Source organism: Camelus ferus, chromosome 29 (genome assembly GCF_009834535.1).
Source record: "Camelus ferus isolate YT-003-E chromosome 29, BCGSAC_Cfer_1.0, whole genome shotgun sequence".
Taxonomy (NCBI): domain Eukaryota; kingdom Metazoa; phylum Chordata; class Mammalia; order Artiodactyla; family Camelidae; genus Camelus; species Camelus ferus.
The window spans coordinates 24,673,903-24,686,694 of NC_045724.1; the positions used below are offsets into that span (position 1 = coordinate 24,673,903).

At 47.8% G+C, this 12,792-nt stretch overlaps 1 protein-coding gene and 1 long non-coding RNA gene across 2 annotated transcripts in view; one reads left to right on the forward strand and one right to left on the reverse strand.

The window, feature by feature from the left end:
* Positions 1–12,792, reverse strand: part of LOC116660519 — a 150,675-nt gene that overhangs the window by 125,864 nt on the left and 12,019 nt on the right. The gene's annotated exons all lie outside the window — the stretch shown is intronic.
* PENK (proenkephalin) lies at positions 5,173–10,129 on the forward strand. Its single transcript, XM_032470235.1, has 4 exons — positions 5,173–5,394; positions 5,477–5,532; positions 5,941–6,081; positions 9,155–10,129. The coding sequence occupies exons 3-4, from the start codon at positions 5,944–5,946 to the stop codon at positions 9,815–9,817; spliced, it is 801 nt and encodes a 266-aa protein (XP_032326126.1). The 5' UTR covers positions 5,173–5,394; positions 5,477–5,532; positions 5,941–5,943; the 3' UTR covers positions 9,818–10,129.

A 12,792-nucleotide genomic window follows, 5' to 3' on the forward strand; every position in this document is an offset into this window, starting at 1 on the left:
TTCCTTCCTGTCTCACTGCCGTGTGCTTAGTCTTCTGTCCCCTCCACTTGTTCGAACCCTGCCCGCCTGTGGAGCCTCTGAGTGCCCTGATCCAAACACTTCTACATCTTACCCCTCACCCAGTTTGCTTTGCTACCGACAGAAGTGTTGAAGATTAATGCTACATAATCTACCCCAAATCAAATAAGAGTTGGTAAGACTCGGCATGCCATCCCCAAGTCCTCTTTTCTAGGATATCTTATTACAGTTTTATGAAGCAGCTTGCTCCCTGCAGTTACCATAAATTGCTCTATCACTGTGATTTTTAATTTGGAGCACTGGATCCAGGTAGATAAATAGCCTGTTCCCTTCATCCATTATCAAAATACTCATTTGTTTTCATTATCTGAACACTCCACTAAGGCAACCAAATCACAGCTCCAAAAATAAGAGGCCAAGAACATGACAATCCAGAAACTGAAAAAAAGCTATTCTGCCTCAGAAGTTCGAGTGTAACACAGCATAGTAAAAAGGGTTGAACACCTGTGTGTTCTGCATGCATATATATTAATTTCTCATTTAATCCATGCAACCAACTAGTGTGGTTGGTTATAGTTTCCCCATTGCACAGATGAGAAAAATGAGGTATAGAGATTGCCTTTTGCAAGTTTACACACTCAAATGACAGCAAAACAGAAGTGAAAATGAGCATTTTTCTGATCCAAAACTCTTAACAGCAAAGTAATTGTTTCCTGCGCAGAATCACGCGCCTTGTTAGTTTCTAGGCAATCAATTTCCTGGCTTTGCTCTTCTACTAAATTCATTATCAGGTAACAGCTTCAGAGTGGGAAAAAAACATCTTTCTCTGTATAATTTTATAACAGTTCGACTTCTGGGCTTCATCCCAGGAGCACATGAACTATGGGGGATGTAGCTACAAGAGGAACACGTTTTTCAAAAGCAGTTTTAATGAGTATCTGTCATATATAAATCGTGCGTTGTGGGTCCTAGCAGAGGCGTTCCCTCCAGAAGCTGGTAACCTGGAGCCACTGCATTCACTCCAGGGATTTGGCGTTGCTCAAAACCTGTTTAGAACATGTCTCCTAGCAGTGCCTCAGTTGTGGAAATCATTTCCCTGGTAGATGTTTTCATGCCTTCAATTAATTCAGCTCTGAAAGCAAGCTCTGCAGCTCCCGCAGGCGGGATCTAGAATTTGATTTTGGAAACCACGAAAAACTAATCAAAGTCGAGTTCCTAAATAAGGTTTAGGTCCAAAGAGGCAATACAATTTTTTAACATGACTGGTTCTCGGCTGTGGCCAGTAAATTTCTTCAAGGCAATTTCAAAAGTCATTTTAAAAGCCAAACTGATTAATAATCTGTGTATCCGTTGAAATCGCAGCTGTATCTTCTTTGAATCTAATGAGTCCTAATATGACTTGTTTTATTCATGGCCTAATTACCTGTGCTGAATGCTAAAATTTATGTTTCCTTGTCTGAGAGTTGAAGGCCAAGTTTAGGTGCCTTTTTTCAATTGTCTCTAAGATTACAGGATACAAACAGTATGTTCCATGGGCTTCCTTTAGTTTCCCTTCCCAGCTGTTTTGTTCTTGGTCCTCCACTCTTTCTCTCTGACACATTGACATCTTTCCCTTCCCTTCCCTTCCCCTCCCTTCCCCTCCCCTCCCCTCCCCTCCCCTCCCTTTTCTTTGATTCGTATGTGTCTTATGTCATCAGACTCACAGACATAGAGAACAAACTTATGGTTACCAGGGGGTAGAGAGGGTGGGAAGGGATAAATTGGGAGTTTGAAATTTGCATCTCTTGGGGGGTGATGGAAATATTAGCTGTCTTGATTGTGGTGGTGGTTTCATGGGTGTGTACATCTATCAAAATTCATCAAATTGTACATTTGAAATATGTGTGGTTTACTGTACTGGAATTATACCACAATAAACGTGTTTTAAAATTAAATAAATAAATAAACATACATACTTTCTATTATTTAAACTCAGTTTTAGGCAACTTTGTACCAGGTTCCTTTTTCTTCCATGGGGTTTATTTTGCTTCCTGTGTGTTTGAGAGTGAGAATGTGCCAGCATTCACCCTCCTTAGAATGGAGATTGATTACAGCATAAAGCATCTCCTTCCTATCAGCTCTCCTTCCAGCCTCTCTGCTCCGGTGTCATTTCAGAGCCTTAACAGTGGTCTTCACGGTCACATGCCCAGATCACAGAATCCTATCCTGCAAAGCCGGCACTTTATGTTTTAACAGAACGGGCGAGTGTGCCCTGCCTCTGGTGTGACTCCAAACATCTGAAATGTGAAAACGGTGCTTTTATGCTGAAACATTACACAATCCCCAGAGAGCAGAACTGCCTTCTTCCCACTGCTGCTATTTTATAGAGAGAGGAGCAGAGAAACACGTTTCCTTAATAAAGGATGCCTGTTTGGGTGGCGGGAAAGGGAGGGAAGGAGGAATGGGCACCTGAAAGACAGCCTTCAATTTAGACATCTTCCATCCTGGAAACAGCGGGAGAGGACACTGAAAGGACTTTTTAAAACCCCTCCTGCAGGCACTCAGAACACATAAGAGCTGGGTAAGACACCACTCAGCATCAGGGCTTTAGAAGTCACATTTCTTGTTCTCAAGAATGAATCTCTGTTGTCTAACATTTGGGACCTTAGGATCAGAAGGCAGCGAGGTCTTGATCCTAACCTGGGAACGAGAATTCTCTGGATTAAATGCTTTAAGAGAAGGCTTCCTTCTCTCTTGTGAGTCTGATTTCTAGAGCAGCTTTTTCCCAGAAGGTAACTGCAAAATCTATTAGTCCTCGATAAATATTTAAAGGATCATGAAAAGATGAATTTCTTGCCACAGTTCAAATATAAAGAAATAAATACAGAAATGTATGTCCTTTAGCCTCAGGGTAGACAGGGGGAGGGGGATGAAGAGAAGTGACCCTCACTGGTTGGGGTATGCAAAAAAGACCCACCTCTCCCCGGTCATCCCTCCACTCTGTCAACACACATTCATTCAGCACTGACTACATTCCAAGCATCTGGGTTTGTGCTGGGGCACTGAGTACCCTCGCCCTACCCCTAGGAGACAGCCCTCTCCTGGTCTCTCTCCCCTTATATTTAAAAATGCAGAGAAAGATGCAGATTCACCAAGAGAAACTGACTCAGAGCAGGCAGTAATTGTTCCAACAGAAACAAACCAGGTCTGAGGGAGGTGCCAGGGAGGGGTGAGGGGGCCCGGTTCTGCCCCTGTCTGGGCGGGTCACTTGGACATCACTTACAGGCTCTGGGCCTCGGTTTCTCCAATTTATAGAATTAAAGTTGTAATAAATTTCCCCGAGTCCCCTTTCAACCTTAATCTTGCCAAGATTCCAAGAGGCCTTTCCGTGTCCAGCACCGTGAACCCAAGGAAGCGCCACGTGGCGCGGTCATTCACACACGCCTCTCGTGTGTCTCAGCCTCTTGCCCCCGGTTATGTGTTTAAAGTCCGTACCTGGGCGATCCCAAGTGTGCCAGCGCTCAGGCACAAGTTTTCTTTCAATTTAGGTGGGTTTCGCTCCTGCACGCCTTTCGTACTGGGTACAGGAGTGTAGTCGCTGCCTTTACAAAGCCGGGACAGCAGTGGGGAAATTTCCCCGCTGGGAGGGAGAAAGTAACTGGAGACCACACCGCCAGGCCTCCCGTGTGAAAAGCCTAAAATCGAAGGGGAAGCATCCTGCTTTTCTGGCAAGATGTCCATGCTGGCTCCTCCGGGCTGTGTGGGGCGTTCTGCCGCCGCAGCCCCGCGCTCCGCTTCCTGGCCCCTCTGCAGGGCTGCCCCTGCCTGGGAGGTAGGCTGGGCGCAGGTGCTGCGTGGCGGCCACTCGGGTGAGTGTCCGCGGCTAGCACGCTGGGACCCCTGCCCGACGCCAAACCTACGCAGGAGAGCGCTGCCCTCTAGCGACCAAAGTGGGAGACCGCAGCAGCTGGTCCCTGACAAAGGTCGAAGCCCTGGCGCAACCTTTGCAGAAGGCGCTTGTGGCTGGCAAAGCACTGATCCTTTCTCTATGTTTGGGCTCTGGAGCTCTTTGTGGTTTCCCTCTAGGGTCAGAATAGATAGATACATACATGGATGGATAAATAAACAATAAACGTAGAATAGGTAAATGACAGACAAACCGAAAGGTAGATGGATGACATGGTTGGAAACAGGTTTTTAGGGCTTGAGCTGTGCCAGGCACAAGGCTGAATGCCTCGGTCCATTATTTCATTTGCGTGTCTCCAGAACCCTATGAATAGTCTCCATCTCTATTTGCCCTCTTTACCTCTGTCCCTCATCACTTCTGTCCCTCCCTATTTTCCAAACGGGGAAACTGAGGCCTCAGACAAGATAAATGGCTTGCTTCTTGGCAATCCTTTTCAAAGCTAAGAAGCGAGTCTCAATCGACAGCCCCAGCCTCCGCCTTGGGCGCTCTGTCCTCTGCCTGCCAAACCGCTGTGCGCGCCCCGAGCCCCAGATACACATGGCTCCCGCGCCACCATAGTCCTGGCGCGCAGACGTCGCCCCCGGCCCGCATCCCCTCCCACTTGTCGAAAACCCAAGGCAACGGGTCCCCATCTTGGAAGCCTGCTTAGGGAACTGGGTGAAGGCGTGTCCCCCCCCCTTCCCAGAGATGGCCGCACGGCGAGCGGTGCCCGGGGAACGCTGTTCCAGAAGCATGGGCTTTACCGCGTGCGCGCTTGGCGAGGGGTCTCACTAACGCGAAAAGGAAAGCTCCGTCCTTATATTTTAAGATTCCCGGCAAGTTTCAATCATTTATTCCTTTAACCATTAACTGAGCGCCTACTAAGCGTTTGACGCTGTCAGTAAGGAAGTCTAGTGCGGGGACTGGCGGGCGGACGAGTGACGACATTGGGGACGGCAGCGCCTGGTGCCCACCCGGAGCGCGGGGGCGCTCCAGGAGGAGGCGGGGGGAGGCGAGTTCCCTGCCGCGAGGGTCTCCCGCGCAATCGAAGTCAGGTGTCTGCCAGCGAACACGCCCACCTGGGCCCTGGACCCGAGTCCGCACCCCGGGAGGGCTATTGCAGTGCCTTAGGGCGGGGTAACTTGATCTCGGCCCACTCTCTCCCCAACTTTCCTAACTGCTTCACCGTGTCACCTCGTCGAGGGGTAGGCCGCCACGCGCGTCCCTCCGCCGGGGCTGGGACCCCCCCCCCTTCCGGCGGGGGTGGCGCGGGGCCGGCGTAGGGCCTGCGTCAGCCGCAGCCCGCCGGCGATTGGGGCGCGCCCGCCTCCTGCGCTCGGGGGCGAATTATAAAGTGGCTCCGGCCGCCGCAGCCCGGACGGCGAGGGAGGCAGGCGAGGCAGGCGCCCGGACTCTGCGCTGCAGCCGCGGCGACGCCGAGGACCGCGACGGTGAGGCCAGTGCGGCCCGCGCCCCGGCCGCCGCTGCCGCGCCGCGCGCCCGCCTCACACCTTGGTCTCCTCTCCCTCCCAGAGTCGGCCCGGGACCCGGTTTCTCCGACCAGCCTGCGCGCTCCGAGCAGCCGCAACGTGAGTGAACTTGGCCAAGGCTCGCTTTGCTGCGTGGGGTTTGGGGCCGACCGCCAGCTGCGTTTTATTCCACGTTTCTCTGCATGGGGTTCCTCAACTTTCTCCCTCTCCCTCTTAGTGACCTGGGTCGGTGTCGCGCTTCCCGGGGCTCCCGCGCTTTCGAATTTGGTTTTCGTAGTCCCCTCCAGAATCCTTCCCCCGGGCCGCCCCTGGCTCCGGGGCGACAGTGACAACTCAGGAACCGCGAGGCAATCTGAGCGGTCCCCCGGTGGCAGTGGTGCAGGAAAGAGTGTCCGGGCGAGCTCTGGTTCGACGAACCCCCGGTTGGGTCTGCCCGGCGAGGAGTTCCTCCCTGGGACCGGCTCTGCGCCTGGGCAGGCTCGGAGCTCGTGCGCCCTCTCCCCGCAGTCCATGGCGCGGTTCCTGAAACTCTGCACTTGGCTGCTGGCACTCAGCCCTGGGCTTGTGGCGACCGTGCGGGCAGAATGCAGCCAGGACTGCGCGACGTGCAGCTACCGCCTGGCGCGCCCTACCGACCTCAACCCGCTGGTGAGTGTTCCGCGCGGTGGAGGAGCTGGTAGCCGGGCCCACCCCGCGAAGCGTCTCGCGGTCACATTTGGCGCGGACGCCTGGTGACCCAGGTGTCCCAATTGTTCCCTGAACGCTGACCACGGTCCCGCTCTAGCTCTCAGCTTCCAGAACCCGCGACTATCTAGAGACCACTAAGGGCGGCGGTGCCTCCACGCAAACAAAGTTTGTTTTAGCCCGGGGATGCGGGAGCCCAGAGCTGCGCTCTGTTCAGCACCTCGGAGAGCACTAGGCTGTCCCCTTTCGCGTCCCAAGGAAGATGCTCAGTCACCCCACCTACTCACATAGCCCACCAAGGGCCCCTTCCACACACAACCATCTTCCCATCCTTTCCGTAAATTATGTTGACTTTTTAAATTAATTATATTTCATCGTTTTCCTTCAGATTTCATTTCTCTAGCCCTTTTAACCTCAGGACCCTCAGTCCTGACCCTCACCTGTGGGTAGGAGAGAGAAATGGGATGGGGAAGATGGATGAAGGGAGAGCAGAGAGAAGAGAGATTAAGCGACTTCTTTTTACAGGCAAATGACCCTGGAATTCAACCTCTGTCTTGTCTAAAATGTACTTTTGTAATACCTACTAAGACAATAGTTTAATTTGGCTATGAAAAAGGCACAGGAGAGGTGGCCAAGTTCAAAGAAGTGGCAACAATGCAAAAATAAATTACACTGGGTCTGGGGGGGGGGCGGGGGAGGGCTTCTAAAGTCAAGAGAACTGTCATTCTAATCATTCTAGCCCATGTGCTCCTGAATCATTCCTGTCGCTCTACTGAGTCAGAATCTCTGAAATCTGGGACCCAGGAAGCTTCATTTTAACTAAATCCCCCAATGATTCCTTTGCACCATCTTCTCAATTTGTTGAATTCCTGTGATGACTTTAAAAGTTTGACAGAATAATGTATTAATCCAAAGAGTTAAACTCCTCACTAGAGCCTCTGAAGCAATCTTGTTATGTAGATGCATAAAACAGGGACAAAAATTAAGGAAAGGATTCCACAAAACCCACAGCATATGTTTCAGGTTAAATGTTTGTTCCATTTGGGTTACCTGATCCACTTCATCTGACAAGAAATGTAGTAGGGCTTTATATTTAAACTGAGGGGAAAAAAATGTTGCATCTTAAATAGGAATGACAGTCCCCTTCATCCATCTTTTTCTTTCCGATTTGATTTTTGTTTAACTGGTTGGTTTTCTATTGGGGCTTACATTTAGGGTCGTTACTTTCTTTGTGACAAAAGGCTTGTTAATGACTATACTGTTAGAGTTAACACCAGCTCTGGAATTTTCCATTGGATGGAAAAGACACATGAGAAATGAGGTGGCCTAGCCAGAACTATGCAGTAAAATCAATGTAACAAATATTTATTGAGCTTCTATCATGTGAAAGACACTTACGCTTCCTTCTGTGGTGGATGCAAAGATGAGCAGGCATGCCATGACTGATTTTACCAACTAATACAGACGTGATAAATACTACAAAAATTCATAAGTGGCTACAGGAGCATATAAATATAAAGTAACACCATTTCTGTAACATGACTGTGTTATTCGGATTTTTTGCCATTATTTATTTTTGAAGGAATCCCAACATTTAAAAAGCCTTTTGGTTATAGTATAAAAAATATTCAACATTAATTTTTGACAAATAGATCATTCAAATGTCATTTTAGGGTGGAAATAATATTGACACCTGTACATTTTAAATTCTTAATGATGTTTTGATTTCTTAATCAGATATCAAGAAAACAGAATGATTTTAATTAGGTCTTAAGATTTTTATATGTGCGTATATTTAATTTTCTTAGACACAAAGCTTAAGCAATCATTAAAAGCTGGTTAAATATATACCCTGAAGAATCATGTTACACTAATAAGATGATTCCTTTTATTGTGAAAATAATATGTGTATATTTCATATTAAGTAATATATCAATATATCTTTAAATCTCAAGAAGGGCCTGGTTTTTATGTCCAAATCAAGGGTTAGTAACTGTTTTCCATAAGTAGACTTCAGGAGGCCATATAATTGCTAAGAAATATCAATTGGATCTTTACAAATGTTCTAGAACATTAGTACTCAGTTTATCATATCTGAGTGATCTGTTGAATAGAAGAGAATCTTAAATTATTAGAATATATAGCCTAAATCTTACAATAATTAGAATTTAATTATTTAATAAAAAGGAAATAACTATAACCTGATCATTCTTATTTTGTCAAATAACATGATTTCCATTGGAAAAGGCTTTTTCTGGCTAAATATTAAGAAAATAAACTTGAATTAATTGAACATCTACATATGTATTATTTTATATCAGACTCCATCACTATAAACATTTGACTCAAAATAATTAAACCTGTCTTAATCAAATAAGGGAGCAGGGGAAGTAAAACAACTCTGCTTTCAGCAAGTCAGTATGTCATAATCCAAATAACTTGCAGCATTTAAATTGAGTTTTTAGACTGCCTTGCTTTTCAAATTTATTTTTAAACTGTTGTCTTTCTTAGAAGGGTGAAAGGGTTTGCAGGAATATTAGCTACCATTCCAAGTAAAATATTAACACAAGAAAGTAAACAAACCTTATATTATTAACACTGATTTTACTGGTAAGAAAAGACAGTAACGGTAATTGAGGAATAATGTTCCTAATTAGGTAAAATTTTGGTTAGAAAAATCTCAGACAAAAATGAAGTCAACCGTGGGAAACTATCCTGTGAAATTAGATTGTGCAAGCTGCCAATCTAGGTTAAAATTGGCTGGGAAAAAAATCTTTACAATATTGAAATGGCACCATATATTCAATCTGTTAAAATTCAAAGAAAAATTCTAATTTGATTCTATTAATTCTCCACGATCTCCCCTTTTGCCTTTCCTCTGATTTGCCTGTTCAGTATGACAAAAAGTTGTAATAAGAAACATGAGTTTATTACGTGGGCGTTTCCACAAGCAAGCATATCGTGGTCTATAAAAATGTGTTCACTTCATGAAATCAAAAAAGCCTCATTTTGTCATTAAGTTGAATTCTTTCCCCAGGCTTGCACCCTGGAATGTGAGGGAAAGCTGCCGTCTCTCAAGACCTGGGAAACCTGCAAGGAGCTCCTGCAGCTGTCCCAGCTGGAGCTCCCTGCAGATGGCACCAGCGCCCTCCGAGAAAGCGGCCGACCCGAGGACAGCCATTTGCTAGCCAAGAAGTATGGGGGCTTCATGAAGAGGTACGGGGGCTTCATGAAGAAAACGGATGAGCTGTACCCTGCGGAGCCGGAGGCAGAGGCCACCGAAGGGGAAATCCTTGGCAAGAGATACGGGGGCTTCATGAAGAAGGATGCGGAGGAAGACGCCGCCCTGGGCGAGTCCCCAGACCTGCTGGAAGAGCTGCTGGGAGCGGGGGACCACCGAGAGGGGGGTCCCCACCAGCAGGGCAGCGATGACGAGGACGTGAGCAAGAGATACGGGGGCTTCATGCGAGGCTTGAAGAGAAGCCCCCAACTGGAAGAGGAAGCCAAAGAGCTGCAGAAGCGATACGGGGGCTTCATGAGAAGAGTGGGGCGCCCCGAGTGGTGGATGGACTACCAGAAGCGGTACGGGGGCTTCCTGAAGCGCTTTGCGGGTTCTCTGACCTCCGACGACGAAGGCGAAGGTTACTCAAAGGAAGCTCCCGAAATGGAGAAAAGATATGGAGGGTTTATGAGATTTTAATACCCTTTCCCATCAGTGGCCCCAGGCCCCCACAAGCCTCCCTCCATCCCCCAGTGAGAGACTGCTTCGTGTGTCGCGTTTCTTGTCCTGTGTGGCTTACTTTAGTGTCTGGATAATTAACTATCCAACCTGAAAGCTGTCATTTCAGGTCCTGCGTTCTTTCGAGAGGCGTTAAGCTCAGTACTGGTCTATTGCAGCGTCTTGTTTTTATGCTAAAATAGTTTTTGTTATGACTTTGTCCTTTATTTTTGACAAAACACCAATAAATGCTTACTTGTATACAGATACAATAAACCCATGACCCCAACTGCACACCATCCTCGCAAGTCTCTTCTCCTCCAAGGCTCTCGTTTGCACATCCTAAACAGTGAAACCACCTGCTTTGGACAGAATCATCACTGGCTTACTCCTCTTCCAACAGCTGAGGCTGCAAAAACATTTTTCATTTAATTCCTTAAGGAGGAAATCTTAGATGAGCAAACACATTGAAACAATATGAAATGTATTTCCACTCTCAGGTTTCTGGAACTCGGGTATGTGAAGGAAAACCAAAGCCCAGTAAAGAAAAGAGCTATGCCCTCACACATGAGGAAATCTGCATTTGCATCCAGATGTGTACGTCTCTTTTCTCCAGCAAAGTATTTTAGATGGTAATTAAAAATTAAAGATAACTTAGCTCCATTTTACAAATAAAGAGAATGGAGCCCAGAAAGGTCAAGTTGTTGGCCCAAGATTGCCTAGCAGGTAAAGAACAGAAATGGAGTTAAGACCCCAAACCTCTTGCTCCCAATCAATGTCCCTTCCACTCTGGTTCCCTGTCTCTCATCCAGGTCCCTACCAAGAACGGGAAGAACTTGGGACCCTCTCTTGCTCACTGTCGTCCACTCCTACACCCGCCACCATAGTGGGTCCTCCAATATCTGATGGATGGATATATGAATGAACAAAGGGATTTGGTGACCAGATTATTGAGAAAGGTGTTATGAAGGTTTTTTTAAGGCAAATTCTCATCACACAAGAAGTTTATGACTACTCATATTAATTAACCCATCTAGGACAACATACAGGTACAAATACAGGTATTTCTTTGTTTTTCTAATTGAAACCACCTGCAGCTAAACTCCCATCCACTAAGTCATCTTCCTAGGACCCCCACCCATCCTTTCTTTTGTGTTCTTCCCCCCAAAATTGGAGTTTAGCAACTGAGGACGACGGAGGAAGAGCCTCTGCACTGTAGCTGTGCAAGCTGGGTTTCGGGGACATCCGCTCGGCCATGTACATGGCTATGTGCAGCATCAGTGCAGGGGTCACAGGTCCCTCCCACTCACGGAGCCCCACCACCGTCTATCTTCCTGATCCTCGACAGGGTGACTTCTTCCAGATGAGAGCCCTCCCTCCTCCTTTTGAACTAGAGATGCAAACAGTGTAAGTGTTTGAAGCAGACTGGGAAGACACTAATAAACAGCAGCTGGTCTGTGGACGCCCGAGTCCAAAATGACAAGGAGTGAGGGGCTGGACCACACCAGAGATGGCAGGTCTCTATCCAGCCTGAGCCGATGGTTTCCTTTGGAAATGCCAGCCCAGTATCACCAGACTTTTCCAAAATAATCCAAAACCTAGATTTCCATGATAATATCCCAAGTTTCTCATTTTGCCATTGATTCCATTTAAAACACTGTGTCCCAAACAAAACCCATCTGCAGGTGAGATTTGAGAGACATGGGGCTAGTCGTTTGAGGGGAAAAGAAAAAAATCACTGAATTCTCTCCCCTAGAACTAAGGATTCCCAAATCTTAAAAACAAGAAATCCAGCCAACACCCAAGAGACAGTAAGAGTAGAATGACTTGTCCCTGCCTGAGAAGATAGTAACCCAACTATTATCTCACAATGACACAGCATGTGTACATACAGAGCTCACCCAGCATGTCCGAGAAAGTAACACAGTCAAATGAAGACACTGCTTTTCTCCCCGAGGAGCCCTTTCATTTCTATTTGAGGTGGCTGTGTAGACCGACACTCAGGGTGGTTAACACGCAAGTGTCTGGCCCTCGCTTCCACCCTCCGTGGTGTCTGCCAAGGGCCCAGCAGTGTCTGGGATGGGACAGCGTCACTCACTCTTCTGTTTCCTCAGCCCTTCATACATGGTGAACTGAGAGCCTAGAGGCGCACCACTAATGTTTAGGGAGGGAGGGAACGGAGGAGGGGCCGGGGAAACAGGAGGAGGAGGAGGAAGAAAGGGGAAAGAAAAAAGCCCATCGGGCAAGATGGCTCCTTCCCTTTCGCTGACTGTGGGGCCACCGGCTCCTGCGCTAAATGTCAAACAAAGCCAGGTCCCGACCCAGGCCCCTATCATGCAGTGAGCAAGGGTGGCTGCGCACAGAACGCGCCTCGGGCGGTGCTGTGCAGCCTCCCCGTGTCCCCAGTTGTCCCCCGTGCTGTCCAGCCTTCAGTCTGAAATCCCATCATGAGACTTTCACAGCTCTACCTGCTGAAGGCTTTGCTTTTTCAAGAATTTCCTATTTAAGTGCTGAGGGGTATTTGCCTAAGAGTCACCTGGGATGCTGTTTTAAACTCAGGTGAGGGTTCTCTGGCTGTGGCACTCAGCGTGTGCTCAGCACACGTGTCCGAGTTCCAAAACCATGGGAGGACCAGGGCTAGGACAAGTTCAGAACTGGGACTTTGGGTTAAATGGGCTAGAGCCTTGGGTAAGGTGAACTCAAAGCTGCAGCTCACTCAGAGCCTCTCCTGGAAAACGTCATGCACCTTTCAGGATGATCAGCACGAACTGCAGAGGGCACTGCTGCTCCACTCTGTACCTTTCCCGGTACTGGGACTCTTCACCTCAGTTCCCCTCACCTGGGCCTCCCCAGTTCTCCTCCAAGCCTGAGTGCTGGCCTGGGTTCCTCCTGAGAATTAGCAACATGTGAACTCCGAGGCCAGGCTGCCCGGGTTGAAATCCCAGCACTGTGACCTG